Source organism: Gorilla gorilla, chromosome 20 (assembly GCF_029281585.2).
Source record: "Gorilla gorilla gorilla isolate KB3781 chromosome 20, NHGRI_mGorGor1-v2.1_pri, whole genome shotgun sequence".
Classification (NCBI taxonomy): Eukaryota; Metazoa; Chordata; class Mammalia; order Primates; family Hominidae; genus Gorilla; species Gorilla gorilla.
The window spans coordinates 6,764,122-6,779,098 of NC_073244.2; the positions used below are offsets into that span (position 1 = coordinate 6,764,122).

At 61.6% G+C, this 14,977-nt stretch overlaps 1 protein-coding gene across 1 annotated transcript; it reads left to right on the forward strand.

The window, feature by feature from the left end:
• On the forward strand, window positions 1-11,176 carry WDR18 (WD repeat domain 18). Its single transcript, XM_004059621.5, has 11 exons — window positions 1-136; window positions 248-1,646; window positions 2,959-3,069; window positions 6,645-6,778; window positions 7,106-7,247; window positions 7,736-7,879; window positions 7,980-8,044; window positions 8,119-8,243; window positions 8,551-8,717; window positions 10,617-10,685; window positions 10,832-11,176. The coding sequence occupies exons 2-11, from the start codon at window positions 1,401-1,403 to the stop codon at window positions 10,961-10,963; spliced, it is 1,335 nt and encodes a 444-aa protein (XP_004059669.1). The 5' UTR covers window positions 1-136; window positions 248-1,400; the 3' UTR covers window positions 10,964-11,176.
• Window positions 11,177-14,977: the final 3,801 nt, after the last annotated feature.

Sequence of the window (14,977 nt, forward strand, 5' to 3'; positions counted from 1 at the left end):
CTCTGGCACCAGCCTCCTGCCCCGGCCGTGCCCTCCGCCGGGAGCCGCGGACCGGGAGTCGCACCGCCTCCGGGGACCGCACCCCGCATCCAGCCTCCAGCCCCTGCCTCTTGCTGCTCGAGGGCACACGACCCAGGTCAGCTACAACCCCCGGGCGGAAATCCCGACTTTTAAATGAATGCTCCCTTTTTATCCCTTTTTAAGGGGTTGGCAACTAATTGCACATTTTAAATCATACTGTTTTTAGGCCAGACGTTTGGCTGAAGCCTGTAATCCCAGCGGTTTAAGAGGCCAAGGCTTGAGCCCAGGTGTTGGAGACCAGCCTGAGCAACACAGTGAGACCCCCCCATCACTACTAGATATATATTTAGTATAAATAAATAATACATATATTTTTTTCTTTGAGACAGAGTCTCATTCGCCCAGGCTGGAGTGCAGTGGCGGGATCTCGGCTCACTGAGAGCTCCGCCTCCCGGGTTCAAGCGATTCTCCTGCCTCAGCCTCCCACCACGCCCGGCTTTTTGTACTTTTTGTAAAGACGGGGTTTCGCCATGTTGGCCAGGGTAGTCTCGAACTCCTGATCTCAGGTAATCCACCCACCTCGGCCTCCCAAAGTGCTGGGATTACAGGCCTGAGCCAAAGCGCCCGGCCTTTTTTTTTGAATGCCGTTTTCAGACATGGTCTGTGACGGGCAGCCGTGACATGAGGTTAGACCCTGCTTGGCTCGGACAGAACTGGCGACTTGTTTGACCTACACCAAGCTATCCGACTAATTTAGATGCTGAGGCCCCTAAAGAGGGGTCAAGAGGGAGGCAGATGTCGACCAATAAGGAAACACTGGGCCGGGCGCGGTGGCTCACGCCTGTAATCCCAGCACTTTGGCAGGCCGAGCTGGGAGGATCACTTGAGCTCAGGAGTTCGAGGCCAGCCTGGGCAGGACAGTGAGACCCTCGCTCTACAAAACTAAATAAACAAGGAAGCAGTGAATTCCAATGTATTCATCGCCAACTAGCCATGTTGCTGGGTGTGCGCTCTCTCTTTTAGGCGCAATGTGTCATTTAGGCCTGTGACGTCGGAACTTTATTATTTGAACATTTAAAAATAAATGAATCCAAGAGGTTGAGGCACTTGGCCAAAAATGCCCTGGAGGAAAAGGCCAAGTCAGGTACCCCAGCTCTAGAGCTACTAACTGATCGCCGGAGACCCTGGGCCTTGGAAGAAGTCGCCTCCCCAGATCTCTAAGCAGGCCGCGCGACCCTCAAGTCTCAGGTAAGCGGGAAACCCCACTTCACAAGAAAGCCCCTCTCTCCGAGGCACGGGCGCATGCGCGGGTCGGCCTCCCGCTGGGGCCGCGGGGCAGCCGCTCTGGCCCGCGTGGGGCAGTCGTCCGCGTCTCGCTGATGATGACGCACGTCCGGGGCGGTGGGGAAGGCAAGATGGCGGCGCCCATGGAGGTGGCCGTGTGTACGGACTCGGCGGCCCCGATGTGGAGCTGCATCGTGTGGGAACTTCACTCGGGCGCCAACCTGCTCACCTACCGCGGCGGCCAGGCGGGACCCCGCGGCCTGGCGCTACTCAATGGCGAGTATCTGCTGGCGGCGCAGCTGGGCAAGAACTACATCAGCGCCTGGGAGCTGCAGCGGAAGGTGCGGCGGTGCGGGCTCGCTGCTGGGCTCGGCTGCGGGGGTCATGGGGCGCCCGAGGCTGAAGTCGGGGGAGGGGTTGGTGGGGGCCGCGTGCACTCTTAGTCGGAATTGGCGTGGGGAGGGGAGGTGGTCTCCGTTCGGGCGCTCTGCGCATGCGCGGGTCTGGGGGCTTTGGGGAGATACGTGCAACCTGTTAGGCCGCTCTGCGCACGCGCGGGACTCAGGCCTGGGCTGCTATGGGGGCAGTGGGGGAAATGGAGACGCTCCGGGGGGTCCCTTGGGGCAATTGCGCATGCACGAGTTCTTGGAGCGCGAAATTTGATTAAAAGGGGCCTATGAGCTCTGTGGATGTTGTGGTTCTGGAGAAAAAGGGAGAAGGACCAAGGTCTGGGGGAGTCTCCCATGAAGGGGTGGCGCAGGAAACTCATGTTTATCTCTCCAATAAAGCAACAGATACTCACCGTCGCCCACAGTTGCCCCTCTACTCCCAAGCCCAAATGCAGCCAGTCCCTGAAGCTACTTGCTTCCCCCGTGTGCCCGCTGAGATCTCTTGGGACTGGCTCTGTGCTCCAGCATTGCCTGATGGAGTCTACACACAACTCATAAATTTCTCCCATTTTATTTTAGTTTTGAGACAGGGTCTTACTCTGTCGCCGAGGCTGGAGTGCAGTGGTGCGATCTCGGCTCACTGCAGCCTCCGCCTCCAGGGTTCAAGCGATTCTCGGGCCTTAGCCTCCTGAGTAGCTGCAACTACAGGCCCGCACCAACCACCACACCCGGCTCACATTTGTATTTTTTGTAGAGGCAGGGTTTCACCATGTTGGCCAGGCTGGTCTCGTACTCCTGACCTCAAGTGATCCGCCCACCTCAGCCTCCCAAAGTGCTGGGATTAAAGCCATGAGCCACCACGCCCGGCTGAGTTTTTCCATTTTAGAGAGGAGGAAGCTGAGGCTTGGGGTCTTAGGTTGGACATTATGGATAGAAGGATTGGGGCACAAGCCTACTGGGCTCTTGGGCCCCAGTGTCCTTCTGGATCCTCTTCGTTCTGTTCCTGTACTCCTCCCACCCAGGGCCCCTCTGACCCTCAGAGGAAGCACCAACCTCACATCTACCACCTCCAGCCTCGAAGCCTCTTGCAGGGGCGAACACTTCCTCGCTGGACCATGCATTTGCTCAAACCACCCTGCTCCCGACTCCTCTTCCTGGTGCTCTGACTTAGCCATCGCCCAGGCGTCCCCTCCCCTCGCCCTCCACTGCTGTAGGAGCTCCCGTGTCCTGCACGGGGCTCACGAGGCTGACTGTGCATCCTTAGGACCAGCTCCAGCAGAAGATCATGTGCCCCGGGCCTGTCACCTGTCTGACTGCGTCACCCAACGGTCTCTACGTCCTGGCAGGAGTTGCAGAAAGCATCCACCTGTGGGAGGTAAGAGGAGCAAAGCATGAGGGTTTCCCACAGGACATCTCAGCCCATCTGAGCTTCGCCTGCAGGGCACCAGGGAACAACCATGCGGCCTGGGGCCCTGGGATGGGTGACTGCTCAGGGGTTATAGCCTAAGCTTCACCCTGCTGCCTCCTTTCTCCAGGTCCCCTCGAGACTTGTGAATCCCAAACTGGCCCTAATCCTGCTTTGAGTGCTTGGATAGAGCCCGGTGCAGCCCAGTCCCCGGCACTCACACACCGCAGCATCTTCCAGGGCTAGCGGGCATCTCTTCCACGCAGGCGGCAGCGCCTGGCACTTGTGACTTGAAAGTTATAAAGGGCGACCGGGCGCAGTGGCTCATGCCGGTAGTCAATGCAGCCTCTGCCTCCCAGGTTCAAGCAATCCTCCTGTCTCAGTCTCCTGAGTAGCTGGGATTCCAGGCGCCCACCACCACACCTGGCTAATTTGTTTGTATTTAGTAGAGAAGGACTTCACAATGTTGGTCAGGCTGGTCTTCAACTCCTGACCTCAGGTGATCCACCCGCCTCGGCCCCCCAGAGTACTGGGATTACAGGCGTGAGCCACCGCGCCCGGCCAGTGCCGCCTTTTTCTTACCGCTGGACCAACCAGGTGACAGCAACTCCTAGACACGCTCACAGCCCGGATCCTGCCATGCTCTCGCTGCGAGACAGAGTGAACTGTTCAGGCTTTGCATTTAGGCCAGCTTCTCAGCTCTGCCCTGGTGAGGGGAAGCAGCCCTGGATGATGTGTGAGTGAGTGGGCACAGAGATGTGCCAGGGAGACTTCATTCACAAAGTCAGGCCTCTTGGAGTTTGGCCCGTACCGTAGCTGCGGCGTTAGATCACCGGCTGTGTTTTCACAAATGGTCCATTATATTTCGGGGGAGACCTGCCCTCAACCCCACATAGAGCAGGGCAGACAGTACAAGATCTGAGGCCAGAAGACCCAAAGGTAACCATGTTTCTGCCCTTCCTGACCTTGTCCTTGCTTCCCCCAGTGGGCTGCTCAGAGAACTGAGAGGGCTGGGTAGGCATGAGCATTCTCGGAGAGATAAAAAGGCCACCAGGGGATGGGCATGGCGGCTCATGCCTGGAATCCCAGCACTTTGGGAGGCTGAGACGGGCAGATCACTTGAGGCCAGGAGTTCAAGACTAGCCTGGGTAACATGGTGAAAACCCATGTCTGCAAAAAATACAAAAATTAGCTGGGCATGGTGGCATACACCTATAGTCCCAGCTTTTTGGGAGGCTGAGGCATGAGAATCACTTGAATCCGAGAGGCAGAAGTTGCAGTGAGATGAGATCGTACCACTGCACTCCAGCCTGGGTGACAGAGCAAGACCTTGTCTCCAAAAAAAAGGGGGGTCTGGACGGGCAGCACGGGAATGACAGGAGGCATCATTATCTCACCCTCAGGACACGTGTGTATGTATTTAATTTTTAAACTTATTTTTGAGATGGGGTCTCACTACATTGCCGTAGCTGCTCTTGAACTCCTGGGCTCAAGCGATCCTCCCAGGTAGCTGGGATTATAGGCATGCGCCACCATGCCTGGGATCCCAAGGCTTTCACATCTCAGTCCATGATTTTGAAACTAGGATGCTGTTGCTGAGAGGGAAACTGAGGCAGGGAAGCCGTAGCTCACGAGTCACCCCTAACAATAGACCTCCTAGCCCTGGTTGCTGTCAGTCTGGCGCAGAGGGGCATGTGGGTAGGAATTAAATGTGTCATCACCCCATGGGGGATGTCTTAGGCGGGACCCTTCCTGTTCTTGGCTCGGGACAGTGTGCTGGGTGGCACCCACTGCCAGACCCCTGCTCCCCTAGCCGCCTCCATTTTTTTTTTTTTTTTTTCAGATGAAGTCTCGCTCTGTTGCCCGGGCTGGAGTGCAGTGGCTCGATCTCAGATCACTGCAACCTCGGGCTCCCAGGTTCAAGCGATTCTCCTGCCTCAGCCTCCCGAGTAGCTGGGATTAGAGGCGCCCGCCACCACGCCTGGCTAATTTTTGTATTTTTATTAGAGACGGAGTTTTGCCACGTTGGCCAGGCTGGTTTCGAACTCCTGGTCTCAGGTGATCCGCCCTCCTCAGCCTCCCAAAGTGTTGGGATGACAGGCGTGAGCCACTGCAGCTGGCCCTCCTGGAGAGTTTCTGACCCGTGTGAGCTGTGACCACGAGGGGGTGCCCCACATAGCCGGAGCTCAGGCCGGGACTGCCTCCACTGTACCCCCCTGCCACGGTCGAAATCCTCCTCCTGTTCTCTGTGTGGGTGACGGGTGTGTGAGCAGTGAGTCAGGAGTGGGCTGGTGGAAACCTGACAGCCAGGGCTGTGGGGCGGGAGCTGGTCCGCCCCTCCCACGCCACAGGGTCAGGGACCTCCCGAGAGGCACTGATGTTCTGAAGCTGCCCAGTCTGTCCCGGCCCCGGGCAGTGGTGGTCACCAGAGCTGCCCTCTGTGGTTTGGGGCTGACCTGGATCCTGCTTCCTCTGGTGCCATTTAACCCTCCCCAGCCACCCTGGGTTTTGCATGCGAGGAAAGCGAGGCCCAGAGAGGGCATGGCCTGTCAGATCTGGGCCCAGCAGGCTCCGCCTGCCCCAACAAAGCACGATGCACAGGGACTTTCGACAACAGAAACTCGGCCCCCATCCCTGAGGCCAGACGTCCTAAATCAAGGTGTCTGCGGGGCCACGCGCTGCCCCTGGAGGCCCTGGGAAGAGCCTTCCCACCTCTCCGGTGGTGGCCGGCGCCCCTTGGCGCCCTTGGCTTGTGGGCGACTGTCCCCTGCCTCTGCTGCCACCACTGCCACGTGGAGCCCCTGTGTGTTTGCACTTCTCTCAGCTTACAACAACCGGGACACACAGATGGATGCCCCCGCTCCAGAACCATCTCATCTTAACTTATGCAGAGACACTGCGTCTAAATGAGGCCATTCACAGGTCCCAGGTCGGGACTTTTAACAGGCTTTTGGGGGGAAACACGATTCAATCCACAACCCCCCCAGAGCATCTCAGCCCTCGAACCCACAACCCCCCCCAGAGCATCTCAGCCCTCCCCAGGCGTCCTGGAAGGGGCTCCCTGTCCTCTTCCTCAGATGGAGCTGCCTGGCTTCCTGCCGGAGCTCAAGCTGCCATCACCCTGGGTCAGGCCACCACAGCCTGCCCAGAAGCGACTTCCCGTTGAATGGTGGGAGCTGCCTGCAGGTCCTGAGTGCAGCCGTTCCTACGGGGCCCACACAGGACGCCTGGGGTCAGGCTCACAGGGGACCAGCACCTCCCTGAGGCAGCAGGGAAGGGCAGGAAACTTGCCCCTTCCTGGGCCATCATGCAGGTGGGGACGAGGCGGGAACAGGTGCCCACCCAGCCCAGGCAGGGGCGCGACGAGGCCCCACTGTACCTGCTGGCCCCTGCCCTGACAGGGTCACCCCACAGTCCTGGGGCAGGGCAGGCAGGGGGCGACAGTGTGGCCATGGCCGTGCAGTGGTGGGTTCCTGGGGCTGCAGCCCCCCTTTCCTCCCCTGGGGCTTTCCTCCCCTGACCTGGATACCCTCTGCCCCTCACAGGTCTCCACCGGGAACCTTCTGGTCATCCTGAGTCGACACTACCAGGACGTCTCCTGCCTTCAGTTCACAGGGGACAGCAGCCACTTCATCTCGGGGGGCAAGGACTGCCTGGTGCTGGTTTGGAGCCTCTGCAGGTAGCGCCTTGCGCACCCAGGCCTGCACCTGGAACTGCACCCAGGCTCAGGCGGGGAGAGGAGGCGCCAAGGCCCCTGGCAGGAAGGGGCTTCTCTCTTGGGGGCTGGAGTGCAGAGGACGGAGTGATCATCCCAGGGGTCCTGGCTGCCCACACTGGGGTCTGGTTTGTTCTGGGGGCCGTGGGGGCCCAGCCTTGAGTTTACTCAGGTGAGGCAGGCCAGGCTGCTGAGTGGAGGCAGGTGGGTGCGTAAGGTGGGTGCTGGAGGCGTGGACTGCCCTGTTCCCTCCCCTCCCCGCCTGCTGAGCACCTGCCCCACCCCGCTCAGCGTGCTGCAGGCCGACCCCTCCAGGATTCCGGCGCCCCGGCACGTCTGGTCTCACCACACGCTCCCCATCACGGACCTGCACTGCGGCTTTGGGGGCCCCCTGGCCCGGGTGGCCACCTCCTCACTGGACCAGACGGTGAAGGTACGCCGCCCCCACCCCACCACGGTCCATAAGCAGAGCCCAGCAGCCACAGGTCCTCAGCCAGGAAGGCAGGAATCGCCTCCTCCCGCTCCCTGCTGTCAGGACTCCAGACGGCTTTTAACCCCCTGGTACTCTGAGCCCAAGGACGTCTGGGGAGGTCTGCCAGCCTCGAAATTCCTACTCATTCACCGTTTCTGGCCCGGCTCCCTGGCCAAGCCTGGGGAATCGGAGGTCATCACTACGCTTGAGTCGTGACCGGTGGTCCTGGGAGGGAGAACCAGGGGTCATCAGCCGGAGACCAAGCTCCATTTCAGCACAGGCCGTGTCCCCTGGCCCCCAAGACCCACATGGTGACGGCTTTCACCCAAAGTCGCAAGCCCTAGGGCCAGAGGACAGGCGACGCCTGACCTCCCTGGTGCCCCTGTTCCCACGGGGTCCTCGGGTTCCCCCCCGCCGGGCCGAGCCCCACGCCCTTTGCCTACCCGCAGCTATGGGAGGTCTCCTCGGGGGAGCTGCTCCTCTCCGTCCTCTTTGACGTGTCCATCATGGCGGTGACCATGGACCTGGCTGAGCACCACATGTTCTGCGGGGGCAGTGAGGGCTCCATCTTCCAGGTCGACCTCTTCACCTGGGTGAGTGCCGCGGTCTGTGGGCTGCACCCTGCCCTGGGGCTGAGGGCATCGGGGCTGAGGGCATCGGGCCTGCGGCTCACACCCGTCTCGGCCTTCGCAGCCCGGACAGAGGGAGAGGAGCTTCCACCCAGAGCAGGACGCCGGGAAGGTCTTCAAAGGGCACAGGTGGGGACGTGGGAACGGGGCGGGGGCTCCCAGGCACGTCCTGTCTGGCACCTGACCCCTGTCTGTCTGTCCAGGAACCAGGTGACCTGCCTGTCAGTGTCCACTGACGGCAGCGTGCTGCTCTCAGGCTCCCACGACGAGACCGTGCGCCTCTGGGACGTGCAGAGCAAGCAGTGCATCCGGACGGTGGCCCTCAAAGGTGGGTGCGCCTCTGCTCAGCCCGCGGCCAGCGCGCAGGGGAAAAAGCCAGCAGGAGCTCCGGGCTTGGCTTGGGTGGGGGCGGGGACTGGTTTGCTGTGGGGCGGGGCCTGGCTGGGGGCGTGGACTGGCCGTGGGGCGGGGCCTGGCTGGGGGCGTGGACTGGCTTTGCTGTTGGGCGGGGCCTGGCTGTGGGGCGGGGCCTGTATGGGACGGGGTGGGGACTGCCCTGGATGGGGCGGAACCTGGCTTGCTGTGGGGTGGGGCCTGGCTGGGATGGGGCGGGGCCTGACCTCCGCGCCCCCCAGGCCCAGTCACCAACGCCACCATCCTGCTGGCGCCCGTCAGCATGCTGAGCTCAGACTTCAGGCCCAGCCTGCCGCTGCCCCACTTCAACAAGCACCTGCTGGGCGCCGAGCACGGGGACGAGCCGCGCCACGGGGGCCTCACTCTGCGCCTGGGCCTCCACCAGCAGGTACGGCCCCCAGCAGGGAACCCCCACTGCCCTTTTGTCCCGGAAGACCCCGCGGGCCCTGGGCTCCTTCGCGCCCTTGGTCCTGGCGCCCGTGCGGCGGTTCCCCACAAGCCCGGCACTGGAGGGCGCGTCCTGTGAGTGGGATGGTGATGCTCGGTGGGGCCTCTGCCCACTCTCAGTATGGACCCAGAGGCTCTGAGAAGTTAACCACCCCTCTTCCCCCGGCCAGCAGGGCCGAGCTGCGCGCCCCACACACCAGCCTTCCTGTCGCTGGATATCTGACAGTCAGTTAGGTCTTTCTGCAAAAGAACGATGTCCCATACTTCGGGCTGTGAGGGCCAAAAGGTTCACGTCTGGGCTGCCGAAGGTGCAGGAGCAGCTGTGAGGGCAGGGAGTGGGTGGGGCCCTGGTGGCTGCAGGTGGCTCCCACGTGGGCTGGGGGCAGCCTCTCGGCCTGGCCACAGTCACGCCCTCACTCCCTGCAGCTCAGCACCAACCCCCGCTTTGTGCAGGTACTAGGGTGGGCTCCCTTACCTTCTGAGGGTAGAGTGACTTCCAGAACACTTCCCTCCCCAGCCCCAGGACCCTCATAGAAGCCAGTGTGGTTGGCTGGGCTGGGCTGGGGTGGGAGCTGGGGGTTCCTTGGGCCTGGCGAGGCTTCCCAGCGTGTTTCCGCCCCACTCCCCGACCTTCAATGAGCTGCCTGCGTCCTTGGTGTCTCACGTCACTGTCTGTGTCCCTCGCTGGGCTCTGGCGCTTGACACTTCTCCCCACGCGCCCTCTTCTTACCTGAGTACAGATTGCTTTTTTTATCTGGAGGGTGCCCGACAGCCTGACGGCCTGACAGGCCCTGCACCAGGAGATGCCGTTATCTCCCTTGTCCGTGCTTCCTCATGGAGTGACGCTCTGTCTTCCCACATCTACCAGTGGGCTTGGGGCGGGCAGGCAGGGGACCGCCACCGTCTGGGCATCCGCAAGGCCCCTCAGACTGCAAGGAGGCCAGGAGCACAGGCTGGACTGACTGCTAACAGTGTGGGCGCAAAGAGGGGCGAGCTTTTTGTTCAGAAAGTGCCGGAACTTTCGGAGTGAAAACAGGCCTCCAGCGGCAGAGCCAGCTCCACGCTAGGGTGCTTGCCCGGCCACTGCCTCCGCCCAGGGCAGCAGCGGCTCCCATGATTCCTGCCCAGCCAAGCGCTCTCCCTAGAACCCCACCTAGTTGGCCACGGTGGGATTCCAGAGGGGGCCAGGCCATGCCCTCCGGTAATGCCGCCACCTTTCCCTAGCCGCCCCACCTGGGTCCCTTCCTCCCGTGACGGCTGCTAGTCCTCTGTGACCCTTGTTCCAATCCAGCTGACACTGGAATGTCGGCCTGTCCCACAGACAGGCGCTGCTGGGGCCCAAGGCGCTTCATCCAGGAGGCGGGTTCCCGACCTCTGATCCCCCAGCAATGTCCCTCCATGTAACTGGTCCCTCTGTACAGGGCAGTGGCCTTGCTGGGCCGGCCAGGCTCTCCCCATGGCTGGAGGTGCTCACTGTCTGTGAGGCCCTCGCCGGGCCCTGTGTCCCAGAGCCTTCCCTGGGCTTGCGGGTCCTTCCAGGTCTGGCCCAGGCCCCCTGTCTGTGGTGTGGCCATCTGCACCCCCATCCCCAGCCACATCCTTGGGCGCAGTCGTGGAGGATCAGAGGCACTGGGTGATGACTGCATGGCCAGGGTCAGGGTTGTCATCTGCAGGCTCGAGGGAGGTGAACGCCCCTGTCTCAGTCTTCCCTTCTGTCTGTGGGCATCACGGTGGCCCCTCCCTGGCTGAGTGCCTGCCCACGCTGGCGGGGGTGGGATGGGCAAAGCGTGTGGTGTGTGACAGGACGTGCCCCGAGGTCACGTGGCTCTCTGTGTTACAGGGCTCGGAGCCCAGCTACTTGGACCGCACGGAGCAGCTGCAGGCTGTCCTGTGCAGCACCATGGAGAAGGTGGGCGGGGCCTCGGGCGGGGCGGGGCCTCGGGAGGGGCGGGGCGGGGCCTGAGGCTGGGGTCAGTCCTGGCCAGTGGGGGTGAGTGGCCCCCTTCCAGCACACCCCAGGCCACTTCCGCCCTCTGACCCCGACTTCTCCCGCAGAGCGTGCTCGGCGGCCAGGACCAGCTGCGCGTCCGTGTGACGGAGCTGGAGGACGAGGTGCGCAACCTGCGCAAGATCAATCGGGACCTGTTCGACTTCTCCACGCGCTTCATCACGCGGCCGGCCAAGTGAGGCCCGGAGACCCCGGCCCGAGGCGCCCAGGCGTGAGCCCCATGCCTCCCAGCAACCAGGGCCCACGGGTGTGGCCCCCACCAGCTCAGGCCTGGACTCTCCTCAGTTCTGTGTCGTGTTCGGGTTTTTCCTCTGTGACTCGGCCGTCTTGGTGTCTCGTGGCACGCGTCACATTGGTGCTAGTCTGTTTTTAACAAAAGAGGATGAAAAGCTCCTCCTCTCCGGCCTCCTTGTGTCCGGGTGTGGCCTGGTGCTGGGTGCAACACAGCCCCTCTGTTGCTCAGCCCAGCTCGGACCCCAGCCCCACTCGGCACCCTCTGTCCGGAGGTGGGGGCCTTAACCAAGCTAGGCCTCGTGGGGGCGGCTTTAAGAGGGGGCCCCGAACACCTGCAGTTCTGACTCTGCTCTGTTGCCCGAGGGCCTTTGCATGGCCGCCCCCTCCCGAGAAGGCACTGGGCCGGGGTGGTGGGGTTGAAGAAGGAACCAGGAAGCCAGGCCCCTCCGGTCTGCTGTGCAGGGGGTCTGAGTGGAGACAGCCCTGTGGGGTCCCGGAAGGAGGTGGTTTGGTATAGAGAGACGGGCCTGGGGACCCAGCCGCCAGGGTTGAGGGGTTTCCCCGGGTGCAGGACCCAGCTCTCAGGGAGGGTTTTGGGGGTCCCTGGTCCCTGTGGAAAGGCAGGGCTCAGGACCAGGCAGGAGGAGGGAGCTGGTGTGGGTGGGGCCTTGGAGCACAGGCTCCTCCCAGTGCATCCCTCAGGTGCCTTGGGGCCCCTGCTGGCTTCCCCAGGGCCCAGCCGGAGCCGCCCAAGGGTGAATGAACCCAGGGTGGTTCTCCGGGCAAAAGGTGCCACGGCCTCCCCAGGCAGAGGTGGCTTGCCCCACCCAGCAAAGGTGGCCACTGCAGGCTGGGACCGTCAGATGGGTCAGGGGCAGGTCTGGGGGTGGTGTCCCGATCTGAGCCGGTCCCCAGAGGGAGTTGCACCCCTGCCACACCACAGGCCGTGCTTGTGGGTATCAAGGGCTTGAGGGAGGTCAGGCCCTGCTGCCCTGGGGACGCTGCCAGCCAGCGCCTGGATCCCAGCCCAGAAGCCCAGAACCTTCCAGAAAGCTGTTCCCGACTGACAGTCCTACCTACCTATCCAGAAAATCCGTGTGATTTAGCGGGCGTGGTAATGACCGCAGTCCAGCCAGCCGCCAGCGCTGAGTTCATGCTTTTAGGCTAATTTGTGTCCTTGTCCCCTCTATGGGGCTCTGAGTCCTCTCGGCTGGCAGCCTGGCCACACTGCGTCAGGGCAGCTGGGCCCTCACCTGGCACTGACATCCGCCTCGGCTGCTCCGAGCCCTGAGAGCCCCTCCAGGGTCCCTTCCCCCTGGGCGCACAGCCAGCTTGTTCCTTTCCCATCATGAACCACTCACTCTGCTGACCTGCAAGGCTGGGTCCTGCCTGCGGGGAGCACGCGGGTTTGGGGTGAGGCAGCTGGGGGTCCCTTGGGGTTGGCTGATCTCCCTGGGTCTGTACCTACTGTTCCCCTGGAGCCATTCCCACGACCCCTGCCCCCCTCCCCGTCACCACCCAAAGGCTCCCAAAGCTCCCTCCCAGCACCAATCAGGACCCCTAACCACCAACTCAGGGTATCGGCACAACCCTGTGGCTGGTGCCAGGGCGGGGTGAGGGTGCGCAGAGCCGTAGAGGGACAGCTGCCTGGGGCTCCCAGGGCCCGGACTTGGCTCCAGCCGCTGCAAGAGCCCAAGGTGAGCCAGGCACGAACATCCAGGTCACTGCGCAGCTGCCTGCACCACGCAGCCGTCCGGGGCTGAGGTCGGCTGCCCTCTCCACAGGCTGCAGAACAGGGTTAGAGTTCACCGTGGGGCAGGGCCCGAAAATCGCCCGGTGGCCTTAGGCGACACCTGGCCGGGTCGGACTCGATGTTCTTGTCTCCAGAAAGGGGGCGTCCCCCGGCGGGTCTGCTGGGAGCTGGGCGGGGGCGGCAGGAGCTCACGCCTCATTCCCTGCGTTTCCCTCCCTGTGCCCCTGCACGCTGGGTCCTTGGACACAAGCCCCCTCGGTGCCTCTCCACGCCCCCTCCCGCACCGTCATCACACTCTCGGCGCAGAGCTCCCAGACGTGCTCAGGCACCGCGGCCCCACCCTGCGTCGTAATTGACGGTCTGGGTGCGATGGAAACAGTGGTGACGCCATCGTTCAGACCCCCCGCCCCCGGAGGCCCCACAGATTCTCAGAGGGACGGCGCGGGGATTGGGGAGGTCAAGGCGTTGACGAGCGGGGATGCCGGTGTGCACAGGTGACTTGGCGGCTGGCGGGGCTTGACTCTGCCGACCACAGTGAGGTGCGCTTGCGCGCCGCCGGGACAGCTGCCAGCAAAGCTGAGAGCAGAAAACATCCTGCGCGAGGAGGTGGGGACGCCACAGCCTTCCCATGCCCTGGTGCGGACATAAAATGGGGCATCCACTGTGAAAATAGTCTGGCAGGTTTTTTGTTTGTTTTTGTTTTTTTTGAGACTGAGTCTCACTCTTTCCCCCAGGCTGGAGTGCAGTGGCCCGGTCTCCGTTCACTGCAACTTCTGCCTCCCGGGTTCATGCCATTCCCCTGCCTCAGCCTCCCAAGTAGCTGGGATTACAGGCGCCCACCACCACGTCAGGCTAATTTTTGTATTTTTAGTAGAGACGGGGTTTCACCATGTTGGCCAGGCTAGTCTCGAGCTCCTGACCTCAGGTGATCCACCCGCCTCAGCCTCCCAAAGTGCTGGGATTACAGGCGTGAGCCACCGCGCCCAGCCATTCTGTCAGGTTCTTAAATTAAACAGCATTAAGGTTGGACCCAGCGAGTCCACTTCTGGGCATATACCCAAGGGAATGAGGAGCGGGGTTTGGGAATGAGGAGCGGGGTTTGGGAATGATCCACACACCAAGCTCACAACAGCTCCATCCCCACAGCCAAAAAGTGGGGGAAGGTCAGGCGCCGTGGCTCACGCCTGTCATCCCAGCACTGTTGGAGGCCAAGGCCGGTAGACCACCTGAGGTCAGGAGACCAGCCCGGCCAACATGGTGAAACCCCGTCTCTGCTAAAGATACAAAAATTAGCCAGGTGTCGTGGCACGTGCCTGTAATCCCAGCTACTTGGGAGGCTTAAGGCAGAATTGCTTGAACCTGGACGGTGGAGGTTGCAGTGAGCTGAGATTGCCCCCCTGCACTCCAGCCCAGGTGACAGAGCAAGACTCCGTCTCAAAAAAAAAAAAAAAAAAAAAAAGTTGGGGAAACCAGGTGTCCGTCAGCGGTTGGATGGGTCAGCACAGCACGAGTCCTCTGCACAGTGGAATATTATTCAGCCTTGAAGAAGAATGAGAAGGCTCAATGCAGTAGCTCACCCAGTAACCCAGCACTGTGGGAGCCGAGGCAGGATAATCGCTTGAGCACAGGAGTTTAAGACCAGCCTCGGCAACATCTCTACAAAACCCCATCTCTTCAAAAAATATAAATCTTAGCCAGGTGTGGTGTGCACCTGTGGTCCCCGGCTACTTGGGAAATCAAGACAGGAGGATCGCTTGAGCCCAGGAGGTTGAGGCTGCAGTGAGCTATGATCTCGCTACTGCGCTCCAGCCTGGGCAACAGAGCGAGGTGCAGTCTCAAAATTAAAAAAATAAAATAAGTGAGGCTCAGACACAGGCCAGAGCATGGTTGCACCTTGAGGACGTCACGCCCAGTGAGAGACGCCGGACACAAAAGGACACGTCCTGTCTGATTCCACTCCTAGGAGGTCCCTAGAGTCAGATTCACAGAGACAGAGAGGATAGGAGGCGTCAGGGCTGGGGAGGGGACGGGGAGTGAGTGTTCCCTGGGGACAGAGTTTCAGTTTGGGAAGGTGAGAAACTTCTGGACAGGAGGGTGGTGAGGGCTACATAGCAAGGAGTGTGCTTAATGTGCCTGAGCTGTGCACCTAGAAATGGCCAAGATGGCAGGTTTCATGTTATGACTATTTTACCACAACAAAACTTTT